Source organism: Terrapene carolina, unplaced genomic scaffold, assembly GCF_002925995.2.
Source record: "Terrapene carolina triunguis isolate 2854851 unplaced genomic scaffold, T_m_triunguis-2.0 Scaffold211, whole genome shotgun sequence".
NCBI classification, from domain to species: domain Eukaryota; kingdom Metazoa; phylum Chordata; order Testudines; family Emydidae; genus Terrapene; species Terrapene triunguis.
Genome location: NW_020664562.1, coordinates 37067957 through 37093791, shown reverse-complemented (window position 1 = coordinate 37093791; position 25835 = coordinate 37067957). Strand labels below are relative to the sequence as shown.

General features: G+C 42.2%; 1 protein-coding gene across 1 annotated transcript in view; it reads right to left on the bottom strand.

Annotated features, from left to right (window-relative positions):
• The window catches only part of WDR78 (WD repeat domain 78), a 46662-nt gene extending 21058 nt beyond the window's left edge, over nucleotides 1–25604 (bottom strand). The window contains exons 1-14 of the mRNA XM_029912391.1: nucleotides 25468–25604; nucleotides 23424–23616; nucleotides 20989–21182; nucleotides 19504–19610; nucleotides 19114–19270; nucleotides 16958–17097; nucleotides 14747–14914; nucleotides 12781–12978; nucleotides 10737–10987; nucleotides 9147–9233; nucleotides 4114–4265; nucleotides 3079–3236; nucleotides 965–1086; nucleotides 34–132 (exon numbers count right to left, since the gene is read on the bottom strand). Of these exons, the coding sequence (XP_029768251.1) occupies nucleotides 34–132; nucleotides 965–1086; nucleotides 3079–3236; nucleotides 4114–4265; nucleotides 9147–9233; nucleotides 10737–10987; nucleotides 12781–12978; nucleotides 14747–14914; nucleotides 16958–17097; nucleotides 19114–19270; nucleotides 19504–19610; nucleotides 20989–21182; nucleotides 23424–23594 (2004 nt within the window). The 5' untranslated portion in view covers nucleotides 23595–23616; nucleotides 25468–25604. The remainder of the gene's footprint in view (nucleotides 1–33; nucleotides 133–964; nucleotides 1087–3078; nucleotides 3237–4113; nucleotides 4266–9146; nucleotides 9234–10736; nucleotides 10988–12780; nucleotides 12979–14746; nucleotides 14915–16957; nucleotides 17098–19113; nucleotides 19271–19503; nucleotides 19611–20988; nucleotides 21183–23423; nucleotides 23617–25467) is intronic.
• Nucleotides 25605–25835: the final 231 nt, after the last annotated feature.

The window sequence follows — 25835 nt, the reverse complement described above, 5'->3', positions numbered from 1 at the left end:
CAATCACTTTTTCTGTTATTTAATTTTACCTACCTTATGTGCTCGGTAGGTCTCTAGGAACTGCTCATTATATGAACAAGAACATTTGTGAATATGCCCTTCTTCTGTCCCAGCCAGGTATATATTAGTATTCTGAAACAAAAATCCAGATATTCCAAACTGGGATTCAACCTGTAGGATATTTATCCTGACATATTTAAAGAGCTGTGTGGAGTTTAGGCTGTGAAATTGCTGGGAGATGCTGAGCACTCAAATTCCCACTGACTTCAATGAGAACTGTGTTTGTTCACCTGCCCTTGGGATCAGGCCCAAAGTCAATCAAAGCAACATAATTAAAACTCACAAAATATAGGGGTTAGCTTGCTTGGTTTTCTCTCTGATCAGTTTTGGGTAATATTGTTAGCGCTTATGTACATCAGAAGCATTCTATAGCTACTGCTGGAGAAACATGGGTAACTGCAGTGCAAGCTTCCCCTATACCTGAATCCTGATCTCCATTTTTGAACTGTTTGGGGGCTTTCATTAGAGAGTGCCTACAATGCAGAGATCCATGCAATGAACTTGTGAGACAGGAAAAATTCACTTGGGAAAAAAGAGATTTCCAAATGTGTTTCACTGGTGACGTAAACCAACCTTGAATAAAATCAGCTAAAAGTAAAAGGCAAGTGTATTAATCTTCTGGCACCAGACAGCTTCTCTTTTGAAATTTTCATTCATTCTTATGTGAATATTCACAGTTAGAGCAGCAGTTAGGGCTGGTCTAGCTTATGTCTCCAGAATCCAGGAGACTACTACAACTTAGTGTTTGTTTAAACACGTGAGGTGAAATCTTCAGCTGTGATGGTATAGCTCCATCACTGTACACCAGCTGAGGATCTGACCTATAATGTTTTGTTCTAATATATAAAATTTCAGTCAACTGAATTTGAAACATTAATAATCACAATGGATTTCCTGAGCCTACCCTTGGATGAAAGTCAAAGCACATTCCAGGTGCCTGTCGAGATATCAGAGCTTCACTTTTCTTTTCTTTTTCACCAGTTAGTTTTTTCCTTTCACTTGCGGTTCGCTTCAGTTTCATCAGATCTATGCAAATAGACAGTACATGGAATATGAATTTTACATGAAAGAGATAGTGACATATTAGAACATTCTGAATAACTCATAAGTACTTCAGATATTTAACAATTCTGAAATGTTTTATCTATGGGCTGTTTACAGGTATGCTAGCAACAAGAAGAAAGTCAAGGAAAGTGTGGGCCCCTTACTGAATGAGGGAGGCAACCTAGTGACTGAGGATGTGGAAAAAGCTAATGTACTCAATGATTTTTTTGCCTCTGTCTTCACAAACAAGGTCAGCTCCCAGACTGCTGCACTGGGCAGCACAATATGGGGAGAAGGTGACCAGCCCTCTGTGGAGAAAGAAGTGGTTCGGGACTATTTAGAAAAACTGGACGTGCACAAGTCCATGGGGCCGGATGCGCTGCATCCGAGGGTGCTAAAGGAGTTGGCGGATGAGATTGCAGAGCCATTAGCCATTATTTTTGAAAACTCATGGCGATCGGGGGAGGTCCCGGATGACTGGAAAAAGGCTAATGTAGTGCCCATCTTTAAAAAAGGGAAGAAGGAGGATCCGGGGAACTACAGGCCAGTCAGCCTCACCTCAGTCCCTGGAAAAATCATGGAGCAGGTCCTCAAGGAATCAATTCTGAAGCACTTAGAGGAGAGGAAAGTGATCAGGAACAGTCAGCATGGATTCACCAAGGGGAAGTCGTGCCTGACTAACCTGATTGCCTTCTATGATGAGATAACTGGCTCTGTGGATGAGGGGAAAGCAGTGGATGTGTTATTCCTGGACTTTAGCAAAGCTTTTGATACGGTCTCCCACAGTATTCTTGCTGCCAAGTTAAAGAAGTATGGGCTGGATGAATGGACTGTAAGGTGGATAGAAAGCTGGCTAGATCGTCGGGCTCAACGGGTAGTGATCAATGGCTCCATGTCTAGTTGGCAGCCAGTTTCAAGCGGAGTGCCCCAAGGGTCGGTCCTGGGGCCGGTTTTGTTTAATATCTTTATTAATGATCTGGAGGATGGTGTGGACTGCACTCTCAGCAAGTTTGCCGATGACACTAAACTAGGAGGCGTGGTAGATACACTAGAGGGTAGGGATCGGATACAGAGGGACCTAGACAAATTAGAGGATTGGGCCAAAAGAAACCTGATGAGGTTCAACAAGGACAAGTGCAGAGTCCTGCACCTAGGACGGAAGAATCCCATGCACAGCTACAGACTAGGGACCGAATGGCTAGGTAGCAGTTCTGCAGAAAAGGACCTAGGGGTCACAGTGGACGAGAAGCTGGATATGAGTCAACAGTGTGCTCTTGTTGCCAAGAAGGCTAATGGCATTTTGGGCTGTATAAGTAGGGGCATTGCCAGCAGATCCAGGGACGTGATCGTTCCCCTTTATTCGACATTGGTGAGGCCTCATCTGGAGTACTGTGTCCAGTTTTGGGCCCCACACTACAAGAAGGATGTGGAAAAATTGGAAAGAGTCCAGCGGAGGGCAAGAAAAATGATTAGGGGTCTGGAGCACATGACTTATGAGGAGAGGCTGAGGGAACTGGGATTGTTTAGTCTCCAGAAGAGAAGAATGAGGGGGGATTTGATAGCAGCCTTCAACTACCTGAAGGGGGGTTCCAAAGAGGATGGAACTTGGCTGTTCTCAATGGTGGCAGATGACAGAACAAGGAGCAATGGTCTCAAGTTGCAGTGGGGGAGGTCTAGATTGGATATTAGGAGACACTATTTCACTAGGAGGGTGGTGAAGCACTGGAATGCGTTACCTAGGGAGGTGGTGGAGTCTCCTTCCTTGGAGGTTTTTAAGGCCCGGCTTGACAAAGCCCTGGCTGGGATGATTTAGTTGGGAATTGGTCCTGCTTTGAGCAGGGGGTTGGACTAGATGACCTCCTGAGGTCCCTTCCAACCCTGATATTCTATGATTCTATGATACACAGGGAAATTGCCTGGAATAAGGTATTGTGCAATAGCCCAGTGTAGAAAGTCCTGAGAGAATAGGCTTACCAGTGCAGCTTAGTCCTTTGCGTATAAGCCACTTGGTTATTCTGCCATCTGCTGAGATAGAGATTAATATCTCTCCTTTGTCATCTCCCGTTGTGCCCCTGTCCTGTTCAATCCACTTCAGCTGCCATACAGGGCCTATATGCTTATCAAAAGATTCACTGAAATAAAGGAACGCACAAACAGAGCTATAAGTTAACAGAAATAAGGGAGAATGCATTTTTTAAAAGTTACTACATAAGCAACAAAACTGGTGTGTGTTTAACTTAGGAACAAACACTCTGGAGTGTGGGCATGTGTTAATTGGTTATTTTAATTTTCATGGGAGGTGTTGTTTTAATTTTCATGGGAGGTGGGGAAGGTCTAGGTTGGATATTAGGAAACACTATTTCACTAGGAGGGTGGTGAAGCACTGGAATGGGTTATCTAGGGAGGTGGTGGAATCTCCATCCTTAGAGGTTTTTAACAAAGCTATGGGTGGGAAGATTTAGTTGGTGTTGATCCAGCTTTGAGCAGGGGGTTGGACTAGATGACCTCCTGAGGTCTCTTCCAAGCCTAATCTTCTATGATTCTATGAAAAGTCAGAGTTTTAAGACATGTATCTATTGTTTTGAAAAGTTGTTTTAAAAGTACATTTTAGAAAATATTTTTACATATTTAATTATAGAATAATGTTTAAATGACTGAAGCACTTTTCTTTAGGTATCCAAATCGTTGTACTGGTGCTGCTTCATGGTTGGCCTAATCTAGTCTTTCATGGACATTTATATATATCAAAGTCTTCATGCCTGACAGTTTCTTTTCAAGTAAGTCCCAGGATTGTAGGTGGGTACAGTGTAAGTGTTTCAAATCAGAATTGAGAGACATTAGCAAAGCTGGGAAGCGGGGAATTATGCAGCATTTCCCTGCCTTCACTGAATCCACTTTTTCAAGAGCACTACTGTTCACTCGTTTATTTAAATTTTAGCAATGGAATGAATGTCCACAACTAACAAGACATGAAAGAAGTGCAACAAGGTGGGGAGTTTGTAATCTTACCTGCTGTCCAAAAGTGCGGTGGTATTATGAGTCTGTACATTATAGATGGCTACTGTGCCACTGTACATTCCAACTGCTAAAAGGTTTGGGTTTGCCAGAGAGAAATCCAGTGCAGTAACACCATGATCACATTGATAAATACGCTCTGGCCACTGAACAGAAGAAAACAACACATTTATTTCATTCTTCTATTAGCTAATTGCTAGACTAACCACTATTTTTCTAACACTACAAATGCTTTACCAGGTTCAACTTTAAGACAATATTCTAAATAACTGAGACTATTATTTCCTGCTATGGTTGTCAAATTTGAAAGGAACGCTGTGCAGAAATGTGACTTTTGTATTGTAAATTGAATTAGAGATGGGTTTAAAGTGAACCGTATAAGTGACTACAATTTCCCTGAACTTTGGAGGGTTGGATAAAGTGGGATGGGATCCAGATCCCCACTACAACCTAAACCTGACATTTGAAAAAAAGCAAACCACCACTTCTAATTTTTGCCCATCTCACAATTTAACATCTAATCTTCTCTGCTTTTTATTCATGTGCTTTTCTAATCAGCAGAAGTTTAGTTGGAGGTAAACTGTAATGTAAGGTAACTTAGGTAGTTTAAGCCAGAGTGCTATGTTCATGCAATTTACCTTTTATAGACTGCAACTAAAGAATTGCATTGCCTACATGGACCAAATTTAGCCTGTGTTGTAAGAAGATGCAACTCTACTGAAGCCATTGAATTTAACCATTGTCATCAGGGTATTAGTCTGAAAATAAGCATGTTTCAATATATGTCAGCTCTTAATTCTGATGCTTATGCACTCAGCTAATGTAGAGATGGGAGCCATATAAGTAACTTGATTATCGTTGATCTGTACTGTGTTAATTTCATGGTACCATAAACACTGATGTGACAGAACATCTAAAACATTAGAGGGAGGAAGGCACCAGTTAGAGGCTGATTCTGTACTCCTTAACTCCCTATAAAACCTTGGCTTTAGCCTGAGTAATGTTTATAGCAGCACCATTATTTGAATTTGATTGTGAGTATTCATTTTTACTGTGTTTAAAAAATGAGATTTTCAAGAATCAAAAATGTAAAACAAATATTGAGCCAAATCATTTTAGACCTTTACAAAACCATCTAGTACATGGGTGGGTAAACTTTTTGGCTGGAGGGCCACATCTGGGTATGGAAATTGTATGGCGGGCCATAAATGCTTATGAAATTGGGGGTTGGGGTGTGGGAGGCGGGGAGGGCTCCAGCTGGGGGAGTGGGCTCTGGGATGGGGCCAGAAATGAAGAGTTCAGGGTACAGGTGGGGTCTTCGGGCTGGGGCAGGTGGTTGAGGGGGTGAGGGCTCCTGCTGGGGGTGCAGGCTCTGGGGTGGGACTGGGGATCAGAGGCTGGGGGTGCAGGAGGGTGCTCCAGGTTGGGACCAAGGGGTTCAGAGGGCTGCAGCAGGGGGTTGGGGCCCGGGAGGGGAATAGAGGTGTAGGCTGCAGGCAGTGCTTACCTCAAGCAGCTCCCGGAAGCAGTAGCATGTCCCCACTCCGGCTCCTATGCAGAGGCATGGCCAGGCAGCTCTGTGCGTTGCCCTGTCCGCAGGTGCCGCCCCTGCAGCTCCCATTGGCTGTGGTTCCCGGCCAATGGGAGCTGTGGGAGCCATGCCTGGGGCGAGGGCAGCGTGCAGAGTCCCCTGGCTGCCCCTACACGTAGGGCCTGGAGGGGGGACACGCTGCTGCTTCCGGGAGCCATGCGGAGCGGGGCCAACCCCTGACCCCGCTCCCTGGCTGGAGCACCGGAGTGGGGCAAGCCCTGGACCCTGCTCCCCAGCGGGAGCTCGAGGGCAGGATTCAAACATCTGAATGGCTGGATGTGGCCCCCGGGACATAGTTTGCCCACCCCTGATCTAATATGATGCAATTATCTCAACAGTTTGGGTGACTTCAAATTTGTCTATATAATCAGTTGTAAAGGAGCTAATAGTCACAGACACATAGGGGCAAGTCATTATATAGTGCAATGTGGATCTTGGGGTTTGAAGTGCATTTGAAGTGAAAATTAAATATTATGGGAATAGTAAATGAATGTAACAATTCATTTCAATACAAATGTTATTGTATTCTATCATATAGATCTGATTTTTACAGGCATTTCACCTTTTTTAGTTGCACTGCCCAGCTTACTACACTTAGGGCCAAATCTTGCTCATCTCCCTCAAAGGTAGTCTCACTGAAGTCAATAATATTTGTGTGCAAGCAAGATTTGGCCCTAAAGATGTAAGTATATAAGCGTACCGGATTTTAGAACCTCTCTTCCAGGAACTATCTAGCAATTACATACTGAAATTAGAATAATTTATAGACCCTGAGGTCCTGATCCTGCAAACTTTTAGTCATATAAAAGCTTGCAGAAATGGACAAGTGTATAAGAAATAGCATAGCTTTTAAAGAAAATAATGCAATGATAATAAAAATACATTGCTTTTATTCCAATCCTAGATCTGAAATGACGTCAAAAAGGAAAGTATGGCTATATCTATACTGACTTGCAGTCTGTACTATGGGGTGTGAGTGTGCACCAAAATACTGCACTATAGTTCCCCAGGGTGGACATTCCAGGTGCGAACTAAAAGGTTCCTAAATTTCATTAATGTAGACCTGTTAACATAGTCCTCTTCGAGCACAAACTAGGAACCTTTTGGTTCACACCCACAGTGTCCACGCAAGGGCATTACAGTGCAGCACTTTGGTGCGCTCTACTATTCACACCCCCGTAATCCAAGTGTGGGGCAACGTAGACAAGCCCTACGTCTTACTGTCCGGATTTTACAGATGGGGAAATTCAGATCTAGAGAGATGAAGTTACTTGTCCAAGGTCACACAGCAGGTGCGCACAAGTGGCAGTGCTGGGAAGAACCCAGGCACATCTATGCACATCTCTGTTACGTATTGAGAAGGGAACGCCTCAAATTGGAGCAAAATTGAAAGAAGAGAGTTACAGAAATATCCAGTTGCCTAGCCAGTCAGGGCTGTCTCTAGACATTGTGGTGCCCTACGCAGCCCCCCTGTGGGAGGAGCGGGGGACTGTCCCCAGGCCTCCGTGGGTGGGAGGGGCAGTGCCCAACATCTGTAGGGGGCAGGTGGGAAATCGCCCCCCAGCACAAGCCGGTGGAGCAGGTTGGGGCCGGGTCGCTTTACTTCCTGCCACTCGGTGAGTGCAAGGCGCGCCCGACCCCTGCTGCAGTCCCCGGGGATGTAACTCAGGGGAAGGGGTGGGGTTGGGGTGGAGCAGTGGTGGGAAGGGGCAGGAGTGGGGCGGGGCTGGGGCGGAGCAGGGGTGGGAAGAGGCGGGGTGGAGCAGAGGTGGGGACAGCTTTCCTGGCCAGTTCAGGCAGCGGGGCGGATCAGGCTGGAGGCTGGAGCAGCATGCAGCTGCGTAGTTTGCGTATGGTTAAGGACGGCCCTGTAGCCAGTTATTGTCTGTTCTTTACTCCCATCCCAGAAGTATCTGAATAAGAGCATTTTCCCTGATAGGTTATCTTCTTTTTTATTTGATTTGGTAATGAACTCAGATTTGAGTTGGTGACATTAGAGTGTTTCCATGGAAATCTGCATCATGGCTGGGGCTGTGTGAAATATTTACAGTGAAGTTTGAAAACTTCAGGATGAGGTTTCTGCATTTTGTTTTGATTTCAGAAAATGTGATTTTGTGAAAAATTGATAGTTTTCACATTTCTGAGTGAAAATTATTCTATATTAAAAGAAAACCCTCAATTTTCATTTCTTTTAATTCAAACATTTGTTTTGGCAAGGATCACTATTCTCACAGAAACATCACATTTTTAAATGTTATCTTTGAAATCTGCTGTTTATTGAAAATATCATGAAAAGTTACATTCTGCAGATGTTGAAATTAAATTTAAAATACCTCTTTTTTTTCATACAGCGCAAAATTTATTGCAGATGAGAAGATGGACTGGGAAGGGGAAACCCTACATTTAAAATACAAATATCCTGAATTTGCAACTGTAGGAAGATTATGGGAAAACAAATGCAAGGTAAATAATTTTGGTTTTATATTTGAAATGCTTAAAAGAGCTTTCCCCACAGTATGAAAATCTTTATAGGAGGAACTACACACCTGGATCTAATCCAGGTAATAGCTAACCTGATTAATTCACAATCTTGGCTAGGGGATTGGAAACCGGATACAGAGTTTTTCATTCTTAGGTTGCCCAGTCTAAGGCTATGACTGTGCCACTTACAGCGGCACAGCCATGCTGCTAAAGCCTTGCCACTGTAAGGCACATAGAGAAGCCACTCTTTTTGTTGCCAGGAGAAAGCTCTTCTGATGACAAAATAAAACCATTCCCAATGAGGGGTGATAGCTACATCAGTGGGAGAGTGTCTCCTGTCAACAAAACACTGTCCACACCAGCGGTTTTTGTCATTAAAACTTTTGTCCTTTTTGGGGGGGGGCGGGGGGTGTTTAACGACGAAAGTGCAGTGTAGACATAGCCTAAGTTGGTTTAAATTGACTGTTCTAACCAGCAGTTTGATGGTCTTTGTGACATGAGTTCAGTTCCCTGTGGACAGATGTCCATATTACAAAACCACAGTACAGAGGATGAATGGGCACAGAGGCTAAGCTACTTTCTATAGATGCTTCCTCCAGGTGAAATCTGAGGCACATGGGCAGGCTATTGTGGAGGAAGTGTGCAGTACCCTTGTTCCCTTTGCTGTAACTGTCCTGTGAACAAGATCTTTAGTCTCCAGTGTTTTCTAGCATCTTTCACCAGCAGTAATGTAGTTTAGACATTTTAAAATTAAGAAGAATTGTTAATTATTATCCATTTTCCAGGGGTTTAGTCTGGGCCAACAAATTAACATTACTGCTATATGTCTTGCTTTCTCAAGCAACAGGAAACTCAATGATCTGCTATTAAATCATACAAAATTATTACAGCCAAAAAAAAATTATTAAAGTAACAAGAACTAAAATAAATTGTGCTTTATCTCTACTTGTGTTACCATAGGGTTCTTGAGTGACCAGCAGCAAGCCAAGCCTTTCTTCTGTTCTTGAAAACCAAACTGCCCATAACCAACAGCCAAAAGATCCTAAAACCCAAAAGTACAGATTGGTGGATATACTTCAATTAAAGCAGAAATTTAAAGCTAGAATTTTAAGTGGCAGCTTTCTGCCAGCAGTTAAGTGCGCAAATCCTTCTACTTAGATAACTTAGTACCAAGTACGGAGTACACAGTCTCAGTAATGTAGTCAGATAAGCAAAGTAAGGTAATTAAAGTAAATAAGATTACTCTGAGCGTCAAATTCTAATGTAGTATGTGCAAGGCACTACTCACTATGCATGAATGAAAATTAATTGCAAGTGCAATTTTAGTGAGCACAAATTGTGCCCACAAAAAAGGCAGGCCCCTATAAAAATCTGCCCATTTTATATAGATGTATATAAAGTGTTTTATAAACTTATGTTAATGTGCAGTATTTGATACAATCTGGTAAATGTTTCCAGGGCTTAATATTTCAAGGAGGGAAGACAAATAATATTTTTATCATTGCCTCTGCTATTTACACCTTGTGGTTTATAAGTAACAAGCAAGGAACTTGGCAGCAAGGACCTTACTCTTCAACTCCTTTAAATTGTATTCCTCTACACAAAACAACCTTTTTTTGTGTGAAATGAGCATTTCAAAAATAAGCATCTAATGGTCTTGCAATTCTTAGTTTGTGGCTAGTCAGTATAAACATATGGATCAGTACCCAACAGGCCAACAGATTTATATCAATTTACATCTGAGGATCTGGCCCAAAGACTTTATACGTGGCCATATTGCCTCCCCTTTTCCCCTGAGGCAGTCTGATTGTTTTTATATTCCTCCTCCCCCATTTTTACCTTCTTCCCCTACATTGTTATTTTTGTTGTCACCATGGGAAAGCTAAATCAGAGAAGTGAGATGTATACTGCTCTGACAGTAGAGTGCTCTGAGGTCATTCTGACCTCCACAGGAAGTGAGTTCTATCATCGTGTACCAGCTGCTGTGAAAGCTGTGCCTGTCATTCTCATGAGTCTTACTCTCAAGGTTGTTGGTGTCCTCATTCCTGAGAAATGCAGCGATCTAGGGAGATCATTGTCACAGAGCAAGAGGTGGTCCCTATACCATCTTGGATCAATGCCATGAATGGTCTTAAAGATTAGTACAGAGATTTTTAATTTGACCCAAAATTCTATAACCAGTGTAGTTATCTGAACATCCTGGTTAAGTGCCCTTTGAGACCAGTGCTGCTGAGAAGGTAAGCTGCTGTATACTGAACCAACTGAAGATCTCCAAGGTAGATTTGCTCATTCTTAGAAATGGTGAGGTGCAATTATCTATCCTGAAGATCATGAAAGAGTGGATCAATGCGGCTAAGTCAGCATATGGCAGAGGAAGATACAGACTGCAGGAAGCAACCACCACCTGTCTGACCTCAGGGATGAATCCCTCCCTGTCACACATTTACCCAGCATCTTGAACCCTACTCCCAAGCTAGTATTTTACCTTGACAATTACCCATCCAATTCTAGAAAAAAGGTTAGAAGAATAAATTTGGTAACTCACTGGGTTTAACTTGTTCCAAGCCATACTGCTCACATTGTGGCCATTAGTCCACTCACATGTATAGGACCACAGTCGTTCCAGACTGGGCGGTAAGATTTCTTCTGGTGCTTCACTTAGATCTAACAAAATTGATGAACTAACTACTGTTTCCTTTTGCTCTTCCTCCTCTTCCTCTTCCCCTTCCTCCTCCTCCTCTTCTGCTTCCTCTGTTTCTCCTTCTTCTTTGCCAGCATCAGATGTAAGAACTGGTTCTAAATGCAACAAATACAGTAGAATTGTAGTAGTACTCCACTAATCTGCAATCCTGCTAATTCTGACCAGAAACACAGTGATCTCATCCCACTTCTCAGCAAAGATTTCATAGCAGAGAACTGTAATGAAGATTCAGAGAACTAATTTTTCAAAATTTGGCCAACATCTTTGTAGGATCATAGGAACTAGCATTCTGGATCAGACTAGCGATCCAGATAGTCCAATGTCCCATCACCAATTGTGTCCAGTACTGGATGTTTCATAGGAGGGTTCAAGAACCCTGCAGGAGGTAGTTATAGGTTAACCTACCCTCCCCCCAAGGAAAGTTTCCTCCTATTTACTGGTTAATCTAAGTTGTAAATTTTTCAACATTGATGCCAAATTTTATGGATCCAGGTTTGAAAATTGTCACCATAGCACATTTAATGGTTACTATGAAATGTTATAATTACAGTAAAATTGCATTTGTCAATATAAATGTGCAAAGTATACTTATATTTCATTTGTTAGGGGTGTTTTTTTTTCTGCTTAGTTGCCAGTTAACAAAATTTGCAAATCTGGAAGGGCTGTCAGGTCATTCTTGTGAAGTAATATGGATCTACTGTAGACTTTCAAATAGGAACTGGCACCTAACTCCCATCTGAGATTTTGAAAATCTTTCCCTTATCTACTTCCCTGATTTTTAAAGCATCAAACAAGAGCAAATACCACTCTGGAATTTATGCTATTAGAGGATGCAAGATTTGAAATTTTTGATGTGGGGATAAGTGGGGCAAAAGCTAAGTCTGCAAGCTCTTCTGGGCCCTTTAAAATGCAGGGTGTGTGTGGTGGTGGGTTTCCCCCCTCTCCTCCCTAAAAAATTGAATTTATTGCTTGTGGTCAGTGTTGGATTGACAGCTTGGGAAACTTGAAGCCCTCTGTCTGGTGAACAGGTATAACAGGCCTCACTTCATATGTTTTTAATCCTTATTTTAACTGGACCTCCCCTAAGGGGTAAAATGGTAGTTCAGTCTCTCCCCCGTCAGTTCTTGGCTTCTTTATTGAAGATTGCCAACAATAGTCCAATAAGTGACACTTATGATCTGCAGTGAATCCACCTTCTCATTTTGCATAGGCACTGAACAGCCATCAGATGATTAAACTTTTACTGCCAGTCTGGCCTGAATTTTAATCTGAGCTGAGCTGAAAGACTGTGTGTTCTAGTGAAGAGCTGTAATACCAAGAAAACATACTAACCAATCATATCTAGCACTTTTCAGTAGTAGACCTCAAAGTGCTTTACAGAGGAGGTCAGTATCATTGTTCCCATCTATCAAATGGGGATAAGCCAAGGCACAGGGTGGGGAAATGATTGGCCTGCAGTCACCCAGCAGGCTAGTGGCAGAGCTAGGAATAGATCCCAGGTCTTTTGAGTCCCAGCCCAGTGCTCTGTCCATGAAGCCATATTGTTTCTGGAAGCTCAAGATCCAGTGTAAAAACTAGTTTGATAAATACTGTGGAAACCAGTCTCAGTTTATTGCTGTTAATAGTGGAGATGAGCCAGCTCAAGAACCATTTATCCAAACCTTCCACAAAGCTCTCTGTATATTTTGGGGGGGATGAGAAGATGGAGCATAGTACTGAACAACCCCAGTTTGGGTTTTGCAAATCCTTCCCCAACCTTTGTCTTTATTTAACAGAATTGGTTCCTCTGTCAAGACTTCAGAGTAGGGGCATCTTTACTTGGTATATTTGTTAGCATGCAAAATAGGCTCCTTCATATTGAGAATGACATATCTGATGAGAAGTATACCTATAAGAACAGGAAGTTGCCGATAAGCTGCAAGTTTGGGCTGAAAAACATTCTCCATTAGAACCCTTTCCATAAAAAATAAATCCTGCTGAAATTTTTCTGATTTTAATATCGCTTCAGAATGGTCTTCCTCTTCTTCGTGGATTCTGGCAAGAATAACACTTTCCAAATCGATTATAGAACTTGAGGTTATGCTCTCTGGAAAACCAACAGATAATATTGAAAAAGGCAGGTTTAGCTGGATAATCCAATATATTTCACAGGCAAAAGCCAGAAGAACCACCCCACCCCAGAAAATCTTGTCATCAATAAATATCTCCACTATTAGCTTTTTTTTAGTTCTTTAGTTTTGTTTTCTTTGTATTTCCAAAACTCTATCAAGTAGCCATGTAATACAAAGTGTCTACACTACAATCTCTTAGGGCTAAATTCTGCCCTAGTGTCTGTGTGAATCCCAGATAATGGGACCCATGTGCACGTATCTAAAGGGCAGAACTTAGTTCTCATTTAGGATATACAAGTTAAACAGGTGATGGGATAGACCAGCAGCCTCTATCAAGCTCGGTTCCCATTCCTCGTTTGGGTGGATAGGGTGGGCTGCTGGAATGGAGCCAAAAGAGGCTCCACATGGTCCCTGCACCGGCTAAATTCTGGGAGCTGGGGAATGCTGGCCAATCAGCCCCTCTCTCCCCCTCTGGCCAATGCATGCTAGAGATTCCCAAGGGGAAGGAACTACCTATTATCTCTTGGCAAGTGTCTCCCTCTCTTGCTACTGGGACCATCCCCCTTTCACCGCTGACCCCATGAGTTCCCCACACCCATTGATGTGCGTGGGTGGCATTTTTGTTTAAAAGAGAAAAACAAACTAACTTTAAGATTTTTTCCCACATGTTTTAAAAAGAAACTGTTTTTTTGTTTTTGTTTAAACTTAAATTTAAACTCAAACATTGCAACATGAGGCCCAGGACATAAAACCAATTAGAATATAACCATAAATACAAGTAAAGGTGATTATCCATTTCCATTGTCCATGCTGAGTGATGAGCAAAAAGTAAACTGCATACATGGTGGAAAGTACCATGATTTTTTTTAATTTGTTTTCCAGTTTTAATATTCTAAGGTAATATTAAAACTCTAATAAAGGAAATTTGATTTGACAGCTATTGTTTTTATTCTGACAAGTGTCCCTTTAAATAAGGTGACAGTCTTATGATTCAGCCTGTAAAGCCACACCAGGCCATGAGGGGGATGGGTTAAGAGTGCTTTGGAGGCAGCATACTGAGCATACGCCACAGAGGAAAGTGTTTCACATCATTCAGTAGCAACATCTCTGGTTGATTAAAGGAACAGCCATGACAGGCTTTTAAGAGAGTCCTATCTGGGTCTCAGCTGAGGAAAAAAACAGTTAGAAGGCTTTGATGGATGTCCAAGACTCAAGGGAAGGACAAATGCTGTCCAATCTGGTTGGGTTTGTTTTGTTAACTGAGGACCTGGATGAACTGCAAGACTGCAGCCTATTTCTTGTAATATACATTATAGCCTTTATATCTGGTAAAAGTGAGCATAGGAATTTATGGTCAATAATTGCTGAGGGTTATAAAAATTGTACAGTATTGTCTGAGAAATAGTATGTGACCCTGTTTGCCCATACCCATGTGTACCATCCTGAAGTATATGATTCTACAATGCGTAGCTAAGGTTGCAGAGAAACGTGTAATATAATATTGTATTTTTTTAGGTGTGGTAGTGACGATGTAATAAAACACTATCATAGTTCTTACACAAAAGGGGACAGAGTTAAGGTTCTGCATGCCACCTTAACCCTGTTATTTTTTTACTTTAACTTTGAATGCTAAATTGTGCAGTTTGAACATGTTCTCAGTATAATTTTTATAAAAATACAGATAATCACAACTTTATAAGGAGAAAAACACTGTAGAAATTTAAACCTAGAAAGAAAAATTACCTCTGTCTGTAGAAGTCGTAGACATGGTTCGTTCACGGTCTTTGGTCACATTAGATTTACTGCTACTCAAACTTGTTGGTCTGCTACTTCTTTCCGTTACTGAAGATGTAAGCGTTGTTTCCAAGGCATTAAAGGAATCATACAAGTCCCAAGAAGTGGCCATTATCCCTAAAAATGAATTACACAATACCATAGCACAGTAAGTTATGAACTGACGAGTCAACCACACACCTCATTTGGAACCGGAAATACGCAGTCAGGCAGCAGCAGAGACCAAAAAAAAAGCAAATACAGTACAGTACTGTGTTAAACGTAAACTACTAAAAAATAAAGGGAAAGCAGCACTTTTCTTCTGCATAGTAAAGTTTCAAAGCTGTATTAAGTCAGTGTTCAGCTGTAAACTTTTGAAAGAACAACCATAACGTTTTGTTCAGAGTTACGAACAACCTCCATTCCTGAGGTGCTCATAACTGAGGTTCTACTGTATTGTGCTTCTAAACATTTACTGTAAAGCACTAAAATGCAGGGAAATATTAGACTTTTTATAGGAGATGCCAAATCTCTTCGGTAAAATGGTACAGAAACAGTGTCAGACAAGTTTGCAACAACAGCAACTGTGGGGCTGTCATGGGTGTACTAACGTCAACTGTGTGTAGGGTCTCCCATCAGTGTGTGTGTCCATCTCCTATTAAAAAACTTTAATAATACTTAGCATTTATATACCCATAAGTCTTTATGTATTCAACTTTACAAAACATCAACTAATTGGAATGTAGAATAATCAGAATTACAGATGCCTATAATGTGGAGAATATACTGCTAGTTCATTTCTGTATCTAATCTATACACATATATGTGAACATCTATATGTCCTCTCTACTTTTTCTACAATACTATCCTTTTACATGTAGTTTATATACATTAAATAAATCAAAGAAATAAGATTTAGAGCACCATTCCCCACAGCCATTCTTTTGCCTTCTTCATAAAGAAAATGCCATAAGTGGGTGATGAAATTTGGATAAACATCTAAAAGCCTGCATACTTGTCCAAATTTGTCTAGAAAACTGAGGCAGAAGTCTTATAAGACAGTCTTCTCCTATGTTTGCCAGGACTTCCTGGTTTGACTGAGATTTGAAATCCTGTGAAAGAGCTTCTCCATGCTACCATATTGTGCTATCTTCGCCTAGAGCTGAAACCAGAGCCACTGGAAAAGTTAAGGACAAAAAAGGAACAGCATTTTCAAATCTCAAAAAGATGTTTAGTTTGAGTTTTGGATAGTTTTGCCTTGCCAGAAGTACTCTGCCTCTGTGGTGCTGAGACAGACAGAATACAAAGGGGGAGAGCTCTTAGCAGAAGCAACTACTATATCCTTTCAATGGATGAATGTGCTGCTCCCTGGACCAGTTTCTAAATGCTAGGAGTAGGAGGTGTAGAAGTGAGGCAGGGGCCCTGCTGATGCTGCTATCCCATCTCCTGCTGCCACATCTCTGTTGGGATGCAGATTACTTCAGGCCACTCTACCATACCTTCATCTTATGCTCAAGAAATGCAAACACTAACGTTCTGGCTGGCTGCTGCATGAGTGTATAAGCAAGGAAAGGACTCCCTGATAGAGCTGCTCAGGAATTTTTTGACAAAACATTTTTATGGAGAAAATACTTATTTGACTGAACTGAAACTTTCTGCAGGAGAAAGAAATTGAGAAATTTCTCATTGTAAAGAATATTTGTGAGGTTTAGGAAGTGTCAAAACATTCCACTTTGAAATTTTCTAAACAAAAAATTTCAGTTTTCCAGTTTGAAACAACCCTTCAAAACATTTTGATGGACCCAAACCAAATTTTCTTTTCAGATTTTCAGACTGCAAAAATTTTGAGACTTTAAATTTTCATCCCAATTTGGGGCAGGAAAAATTATTGAAATCACAAAAATTTTGGCAGGACTGGAAAACCATCTCCCACCCAGGTCTACTTCCTGAACTCTTTGTTAGCCTGCTTATACACCTGCACAAAAGTAGCCTCGACCAAGTCGCATGGTCTTTCTTTAATTTTAGTGTTCTCCTGAATATGTTTCATAAGTAATGAATAATCTAAGTTTAATCACTAATAAGTCACAATAATAACAATTAGCAAATGTACAAAATGTTTAATGGGAAAGGGCTCTTAAGCAACATTTGCTATATTTATCACTTTTTTGAATGATAATTTACCTTTATCCTCCATGAGGATTTTCTCACATTGCACTTCTTTATTCTTTGGTGCTCCATTAAGCGTTTGCATCATCCTTTCCACAAAGCGATCATTACCAACTCTATTTTTACAAAGCTCAATATAATCCTTGTTCCGTTCCCTTTGAAAAATTACATACATGTTAAAAAAACCCAAATCTATCCATATTAAAACTACACATTGCACAGGACATGGTGTTTTCAACTAAAGTCTACTGCTTCTGTCTCTTTCAATTAAAAAGGTTTTATTTGGCTCCAAATATTCCCTTGCAGTGGTTGCTACCCCAACGTTGCCACACTGTTTAGATCAGAAAAGTATTATAGAGATGGGCCTGAGCCAAAACACCAGATCCAAACATCCTTGAACTTTGGGGAAATTCAGATACAGTTCTGAAATTTGTAGCTCTGGCCCATCTCTACTACAGAGTGAAACTAACTAGATGCTGCCTAAATACAAAAGTGAAAGTGATTAATCTATATTGTCTAGTCTCTAATAACTGCAGAAATAGTGAAGAGGAAATGTCTTTTTTTAGTTCTTTCAGTTTTAATACTCAAAACGCAGAAGTGGATTATACTAAGCCTGAATCTACCAACAGTTTGGTCATCTTCCCCCTGAGGAGTGGGAGATCCCTCTTCAAATTCTTTCTCCCCCATCAGGCAGAGAGGGAGTTGAACCCAGGTCTCCCACATCAGAGGTGAGTGCTCTAATTATTGGGTTGCTAAAACATGTATGATGGGTAGCACTATCACCACCTGCTTCTCCTTTGGCCAGATTTTGAATGGGACCCAATCTAGCAGGCAGTCTCTGAGCATGCCTACCAGGTAGGGCCTCGCAGACAATAGAGGTAAGCCTATCTTCCCTGGTTTGGTGAATCACTCTGGGGCTTAGGTGGGAGATAAGCACCTGGACACCTACACTGAGGCAGCAGTGCGCATACCCAGAGGCAGACATTTAGGCAGAGGAAATGTTTATTCTGAAAATTTAGGTGCCAAGTTCGTTTAGGCACCTACAGGGAACGGCTGGTGTATGTAAACCCCCAAATTTAGGCACCTAAGTCTGGGGTTTAGGCACCTATGTACCTTTGTGAATTTAGCCTAAAATGCCAAAGTGGGAATTAATTAGGTGCAGCGGAGCCTATTTAGGCTCTACACTTTAAAAAGGGGTTGGGTTACTTTAGTAGTAGAAAGAGACAGCAGCCTCAGGGAAACATAAAGATTATCTAGTTTGTTGGTTTATACATTTGTTCAGGAATTACTGACTGAAAAGCTACATGGAAAGCACACATCCAGAGTCTTTTGCCAAACTGGGGGGGGGTGTTGTTTTTTAGTAAACCTGAACTGCTGTAAATAAACCAGAAATCCCAGAACAGTTTTTCTGTATCAAAACCTAACTCCTGTAGGCTCTCTAGCCATCTAGAACCTGATCCTCCCACAAACGTACTACCAAGCACAGCATTTACTACAGTGAATAACTGCCTTAAATGCAAGCATTTGCAGAATGAGGCTCTAAATCCTTTCTACGGGTTGTTGGTTGGTTTGTTTTTTAAGAAAACAAACATCCTTTCCTGTGTTACTAATACCATATAATGTTTATCTGAGTGTGTCCCTTTAATGTTTGGATTAAAAGTCTGATTTTCCTATGTTTACATAGCACTGCTACATAATAAATGCATTTTAAGCAATAAAAACTGCTCCTGATCTTCCTCCTAGCATGATGATGGGGCTCCAACTGATGGTAAATAATTAAAGATTGACATTTGTTTTTGAAAGCCTTTTTACTTGGGTAAAGGGAAATGATTTTTTAAAATAAAACATTCATTTTAGTAATGGGTTTTGTTGTCACTAGGATACTACCCACCCCTGCTTTTCACTAACTGCTTTATCTGCCCCAGTAGGTGAAAGGTCTAAATTCAGTCAGCAAGACAGCGTAAAGAAGACTAGCTTGTCATGTTTAGAGATGGAAGCGAGTACAGTATGGCATTTAGACAAAAGTCATCTTGTGAAATATAGGTAGTAAAGACCTTGATCCTGTATGTTCATGAGCCCTTTCAACTCTCTGAAGTCAATGGAAATTGAGGGCATTGAGCATATTGTGGCTCGGGATACCAAAGTGTGTGTGAAATTGTAAATATACATACTGCACTTTTTCAGCATCTTCAGATTCTACAGACATCATGACAGTTGGCATGTCCAATAGCCAGATAGTTTCTGTCTCCGTGAGGTAAATATCCACTCTCTTATCAATGTCTTCTTTTGTCAGTTGTTCTTTTATCTCATCTCGCCTCACCTGTACATCTGTCAAATTATATAATGTGAAAATGAAAATATTTTTCTGTTCTAAGATCAAAAGAGGAAAACTTAACTGTAAAAAATAATAGTGTTGACTTGGAGTCACATACTATGGGGCACTGAGCTCCTCGAGTGGTGCACAGCACCCCTCAACTTCTACCGACTTCAGTGTCTCCCAGAATCATGCTTCAAAGCCAACAGTATGAATCTCTGTAATTACAACAGCACATTTTCTTTACCAGATAAGCTAATAGCTGTGTCTCGTCTAGAACCAGGCTCTACTATTTCATCTGCCATAGACTCAGTTGTAGATGTTGATTTAGAAATACTGCTGCTTCCATATGTCCTTTAATAACAAAGAAATATACAGAAATAAAGTCCAGAAATGGCAATATTCAAAATAATACAAAAATAATGAATTACTGGTAGTAGGATAGCCAAGTCACATTACATAGTGATTGTGCATACAGCAAATACTTGTGTCACAAGAGAAATCCTAGAAAGACACTGGAAAGAAAATAATGAATTTGTTTAAAAGAGTTAATAAATTAAGACTTCATCTGAGAGAGTATCCTATGGTACTGAAAAGATGATGGGGAAGAATTTAATAAGATCTGGGATCCATTCACCACAGCACGCATCAGGCAGTGATCTCAAAGCATGGTGGTTATTGCCATTTCACAGCTGGGGATGCTGAAACTCAGAGAAGCCAAGGGACTCACCTACGGTGACACCAGGACTAGATCCCTGACCTCTTGAACCCCAGCCTCATCCAATCTCTAGGCCACACAGCCAGTGGTGCTGTTAGAGCAGCAAGGCTGGCTGGGAAGTGTGGAGCAGGAATGCCGGAACAGGAGGGGGCCAGGGAGCCATGCCCCCCCACACTTTTAAAAAGGGGAGGGCTATGCCCTCCCACTTTTTACTAGCCGTAAGGGCGAGCGATGTTGCTGTGTGATGCTATGAGCCCACGACTGTCAGGTGAGAGTCTTCAGCACTTTTCACTATCAATCCTTTGACATTTCTTTGAAATATATAAGAAAACATCTTGAAAATCATATACACTTAATTGTCTCATTGTGTTTTTTCATTTTGCCTTAACAGTGATAATCTATGTGTAAGGAGTGGTTGTGATGAAGGTTTTTTTAAAACCTACTTGTGTATAACAGTTTTCTTAGTATACTTCCTTTTCCTCAAAAGGTGTGTGTCTAAAAATATACAAGAATATAATGCAGCGTAGGAAAATAGGCTAAGGAAGGTGTGACTGACAAATTATAGATAGATTCCATTATATTGGTTATTATTCCCAAAATTTAAAATGCAAACCCTTAAGTTTACGCCGTACTGCAATGGCAACTGAGGGCTAGATACACAAAGCGGACTGGACTGAGCCTCAGTGTTGCAACACCTAACTTTAGGTCCCTTTCCGCTTAGTGGAATCCACAGCCCTGAATTAAGCACCTAGGCTCCCTATACAATACATAGGGAGAGTTAGGTGCCTAAGACTGGGATCCACAAAAGCCAGCATGCTGAGCAGGGATCCACCTAAGCTATCTGACAGGAAATGCCAAGGAGATTGGAGGGGCCTTAAAATAATTTGAGCAGGGACTGGAACCCAGGGCTCCAATTATTCCTGGTACTAGCACTTCTGAAGCTTACATACATGGCCATTCTGGAATCCTGTATAGCATGGGCCAAGATTTGACCCAAGGAATGCAACAACCTACCTTGAGAATGGACCTACTAAACTAGCATTAACTCCAGATGTCTGATGCATGGATAAGGAAGACAGAAAATCAGATCCAGTGGCCCCAGAGAAATCCTGCGTTGATAAGATTTTGCTTTGTCTGTGTAGCGAAGCACTTGGTTCTGGATGATAGAGTGGCCGAGGTGTTACATCCTTCCCTTGCTCATCAAATACCTGAATATTTAAATAACAATAATAAAAATGATCTTGTGTTCTCTAAACAAATGAAAATGATATGTAGCTATGCAAGGTGGGTGAGGTAATATCTCTTATTGGAACAACTTCTGTTGGTGAAAAAGACAAACGTTTGAGCTACAAATGCAGCTATGCAACATTTAACTTTATTAGTATTAGAAGGTACAGGAACATTCACCCTAGTAGTTAACATAGGGAGGAGCAATGAAACCTCTCTGTGCCAGCATACATTGAGAGGGTAGATGTTGTTTGTACTGCCGCTCTCCCTCAAGGGGTTCAACTATGAGAGGACATCTTTAGTTTCTGCCAAGAGCTTCTTAGGAACTCTGCCAGTGGAGGCTGTTTCAGGAATATGCTGAGAAACTACAGACACCAGCTACTTGAGGCACACTTTCACCCTGATCACCACTGCTGACTTTTCAGGCTGTGCTGCTTTATAGTAACCGTCATGATGAAGAAATCTAGCAGACCTAAATTCTGGCAAAATCTGGTATAAATCAGAGGCTAGCTGGTTCACAGTGCTAATATTATGAAATTATTATGCAATTTTATTAAATTTTATTAGTCCCTCCCCTAAAAAAATCTTTCTTCTGCAAGAAAATATACTGTAAGTGGATTGTAAGGTTTCTAAACAGAATGTTCTTGATACTTTATATTGGAATTTCTTCTCTATGTCAGCTAAACAAATACAAATGTTCCTGTCAACATATCTCATGGATTTAAACACAGGTTATTTTCAACTTAAGAAGAAAACTGTTGCTCTAAATGGCTGATTTTTCAAATCAACACAAGCCAGTAATGGAAAAAGTAAATTTCACTGCTCTATAAATATATGTATTCCTTGGCAATTTGAGTTATTATGTACCCCTGTAAGTCAGTTAAATCTCCCTACTTTAGTCTCCCACTTATAAAAAGGAGATAATACCTCCCCACGTTGAGTGCTATGAGGCAATTACGATTTGTAAAGTGCCTTGGCAATACAGGATAAAAGCTCTTATAGTAATTCAAAGCATTATTATTACAAAATCAAAAAAAAAGAAATGTTTTTTCAAAAGAACGTTTTCTCCACTTTTTGTTTGTTTAATTAGGAGAACAATTCTTAAATGTTTGTGAAAGATGGCATATTAACAGAACTGGAACCTGACATTCTCTAAGGGTAAAAGTCATTCCAATGCACAGTGTCCTATGCGCAGCCTTAGTGTCACATTCAGGGCTAATGAAATGGATTGGATCCATGTAAGACCCCTGCATGTATGAGAGAAATGCATGTATATAATATGCTTTAGCCTAGATTGACAATTCTTATCAGTTTGCATGGAAAACCTTAGTTGGATATTAATATAACATACTGAATTTATAAAAGTTATCTTTCATTTATTTGATCTGGAATCAAGCTTTCCTTGAGCATGTAGCTGTTTGTATACAGCCTACAACCAAATCAAGGCAAGCAAGTATAGATATGCTAGACGTAGCAAATATTTGCTATATAAGATGTGACAGAAAAAATATTTCTATTTCTTCATGATGGATGAATGCATAAGATTAAGGGGGGAAAATCCTCCTTGTTTTTTCAAAAGCAAAAATGGTGGTCTCATGTACCCTGTTTTTCCCCAAGACTCCATGGGCACGGAGAACTAGCTATCTTATGACATCAAATGTACCAGTGAAACCTGTGCACCTGTAAAAGAAATTCATTTTAATCACAATTTTTTTAAAATCAATTTAACATATATGACTGTCCTTTTGGGATAAAAGATCTTTTGTTAAAGATTAAACATTCCTGATCCTTAAGAGCAAGGGAATCTCCTACACTAGTTCTCTGGACTTCCAAGGAATCCTCCAAAGTGTCACCTAGAAAAAAACAGGGAAGACAAGGCAGAAACTCTGTAAATTAGAAAATAAAGGAGAGGGGAAATCTCAGCCTTCCTCAGTATATTGTAAAGAAGCAAAAAGGGCACAGATATTTTGTTTTCCTGTGAGGGTCACTTTTTAAACACTGATCATCATCCATCCTTTCCAACGGGTTTTCTCACTTTCTGGAATATCTGCACTGGCTTCCCCTTTTCCTAGAAAGCTTACCCTTGTCACATTCAGAGTCAGAGTTACCCTGTCACGCTGTCCTCTTTTCCCTCTGCAATCCACCCAAGCTTCTTTCCAGACAACTTTTAAGATTATCAGTTAAACATAATTAGAAATATTTGGTATTGAAAAGTTCATTACCTGAATGGTATGCCTACTCCCTATAAGAGACCCTTTATCCATGGTTTTGCCATCAGAAGCCATCAGTATGCTTCTTCGACTCAATGATCCAACTCTGTTTGGGTTGAAACCACTAACATAGCTCATTCGTCTTTGGCTGCTAGTTCCTGAAATAGATGTCGTCTTCTTCATATTTAACTCCAGCTTTGATGTCCTATTTCAACCAAACAAAATATGATCAAGAAATTTATATTGACTATTTAGCAGATGAACAGTATAAAGCTGTAGTGAAATTGTGGATGTCTACTACAAAATGTCAACTTCACAAACACAGAAGCAAATGTTAACTGTAAAATAACAGAATAGAAGAAATGCTAAAGTTCTTGTCTCTTTATGGGGCTAAGTGTGGTGAAAGGCAACTGGTATGGAAATGAAGGACCAAGAAGCACAGTCTTTGGATTAAAATGTAGGATTTGGATTCAGGCCACGTAGGTACAGTTCTCAACTCTATCAAAGATTTTCTGCTGGAGTTTGGTGAATCATATAGCTGTGCTTTTGTTTTTCTATCTGTAAAATTAGGGTTCCCTCTTTCACAAGGCAGCTGTGAGGTTTAGTCCATTCATTGCTCTAAAATGCCCTGAGATCCTTGTGTGGAAGATGCTAACTGCAAAGAAAGCTTACTGGTAGCTAGGTACTCCAGGGATGGGTGCACTTGAAACGTACCACATAGATCAGATAGGAGAGATATCTTGTAAACTAAGGTTTCAGAGTAGCAGCCCTGTTAGTCTGCATCCGCAAAAAGAACAGGAGTACTTGTGGCACCTTAGAGACTAACACATTTATTTGAGCATAAGATTTCGTGGGCTACAGCCCACTTCATCGGATGCATGAGTAACCAACAAAACCCCACATTCTCAGTGCAGATTTATAGCACTGGGATGAAGCCTGGTCTGCCAGGATTAGCAGAGACAACCACTAGCTCGAGCGCTGTCTGCAGGGCCGGTGCAAGGAAGGTTTGCGCCCGAGGCAAAACTTCCACCTTGCGCCCCTCCCCCAGCTTACCCCGCCCCCCCACGGCAGCTAACTCAGCCTCCCACCCGGGGAGCCCACCACCACCCCCAACTGGGGAGCCCCCCCGCAGTAGCTACCCCCCCTCTGCGGCAGCTAACCCTGCCCGGGGAGACCCCCCCCTCTGTGGCAGCTAACCCCGCCCGGGGAACCCCCCCCAGCTCACCTCGGCTCCGCCTCCTCCGCTGAGCACGCCAGCGCCGCTCTAATTCTCCTCCCCTCCCAGGCTTGCGGCGCCGATTGGAGGAGACTTAGAGCGGGGGCTGTGTGCTCAGCGGAGGAGGCAGAGTGGAGGTGATCTGGGGCGGGGAGCGGTTCCCCTGTGCGTCCCCCCCTGTTACTGTGGGCGGCCCTCCCCCCGCCCCAGCTCACCTTCACTCCACCTCCTCGCAGGGATAGCATGTTTGTAGAAATTTTGGGGATGCCCAGAACCCGCCCCCGCCCAAACTCCACCCCCCACCTGCCCAAGGCTCTGGGAAGGAGTTTGGGTGAGGAAGGAGATCTGGGGTGCAGGCCCTAGGCAGGGGACTGGGGTGCAGGGTGCAGGCTCTGGGAGGGAGTTTTGGGATGGAAGGGGTGCAGGGGTGTGAGGTGTGGCTGCAGAGGAGAGGTTTGGAGTGTGGGGGGGCTCAGGGCGAGAGTAGGAGTGTGGGGGTAAGGGCTCTGTCTGGGGCTGGGAATGGGGGATTTGGGGTGTGGGAGGGGCTCAGGGCAAGAGTAGGAGTGTGGGGGGAGAGGGCTCTGGCTGGGATTGGGGATAAGGTATTTGGGGTGCTGGAGGGGCTGGGGCAGAGGGTTGAGGGTGCAGTGGGGGGTTAAAGCTCTGGCTGGGGTTGTGGGCTCTGGGGTGGGGCAGAGCTGGGGATGAGTTTGGGGTACAGGCAGGCTGCTCTGGGACAGGGGCCAGAGACGACTCCCCCCCAGCCCTTTCCCTGCCAGCAGCAGCAAGCTCTGGGGGAGGAGTCCCCCTTTCCTGCACCCCCAGCAGCACACTCACCCTCACCACTGTCACTGCATGTGCTCCTAGGGTCCCTCTCAGGTCCTGGAATCTCCCTTGCCTCCCCCATGGTGGGGCGCTGCCTGTGCCTCCTCCCCTGCTGTTGCCCCTGACTGTAGCCTCACTGGGGGTGAGGGATGGGGGTGCCTCCTTGCCCAACATGGGACAGGAGCAGTGACTGCGGGCAGGGGGGTCTCCTGTGCTGCTGGAGGGTCCCATTGGAAAATGAAAGGGTCTGAGAGGGAAGGGCAGGCTCAGAGTCAGTCTGCCCTGGCAGTGGAGCAGGGGGGCACTAGGACCCTGCGGCAGCAGTTGTTGCAGGGAAGCAGCATGGAGGAGACAAAGACAGACAGGCTCTGCTCCGGGAC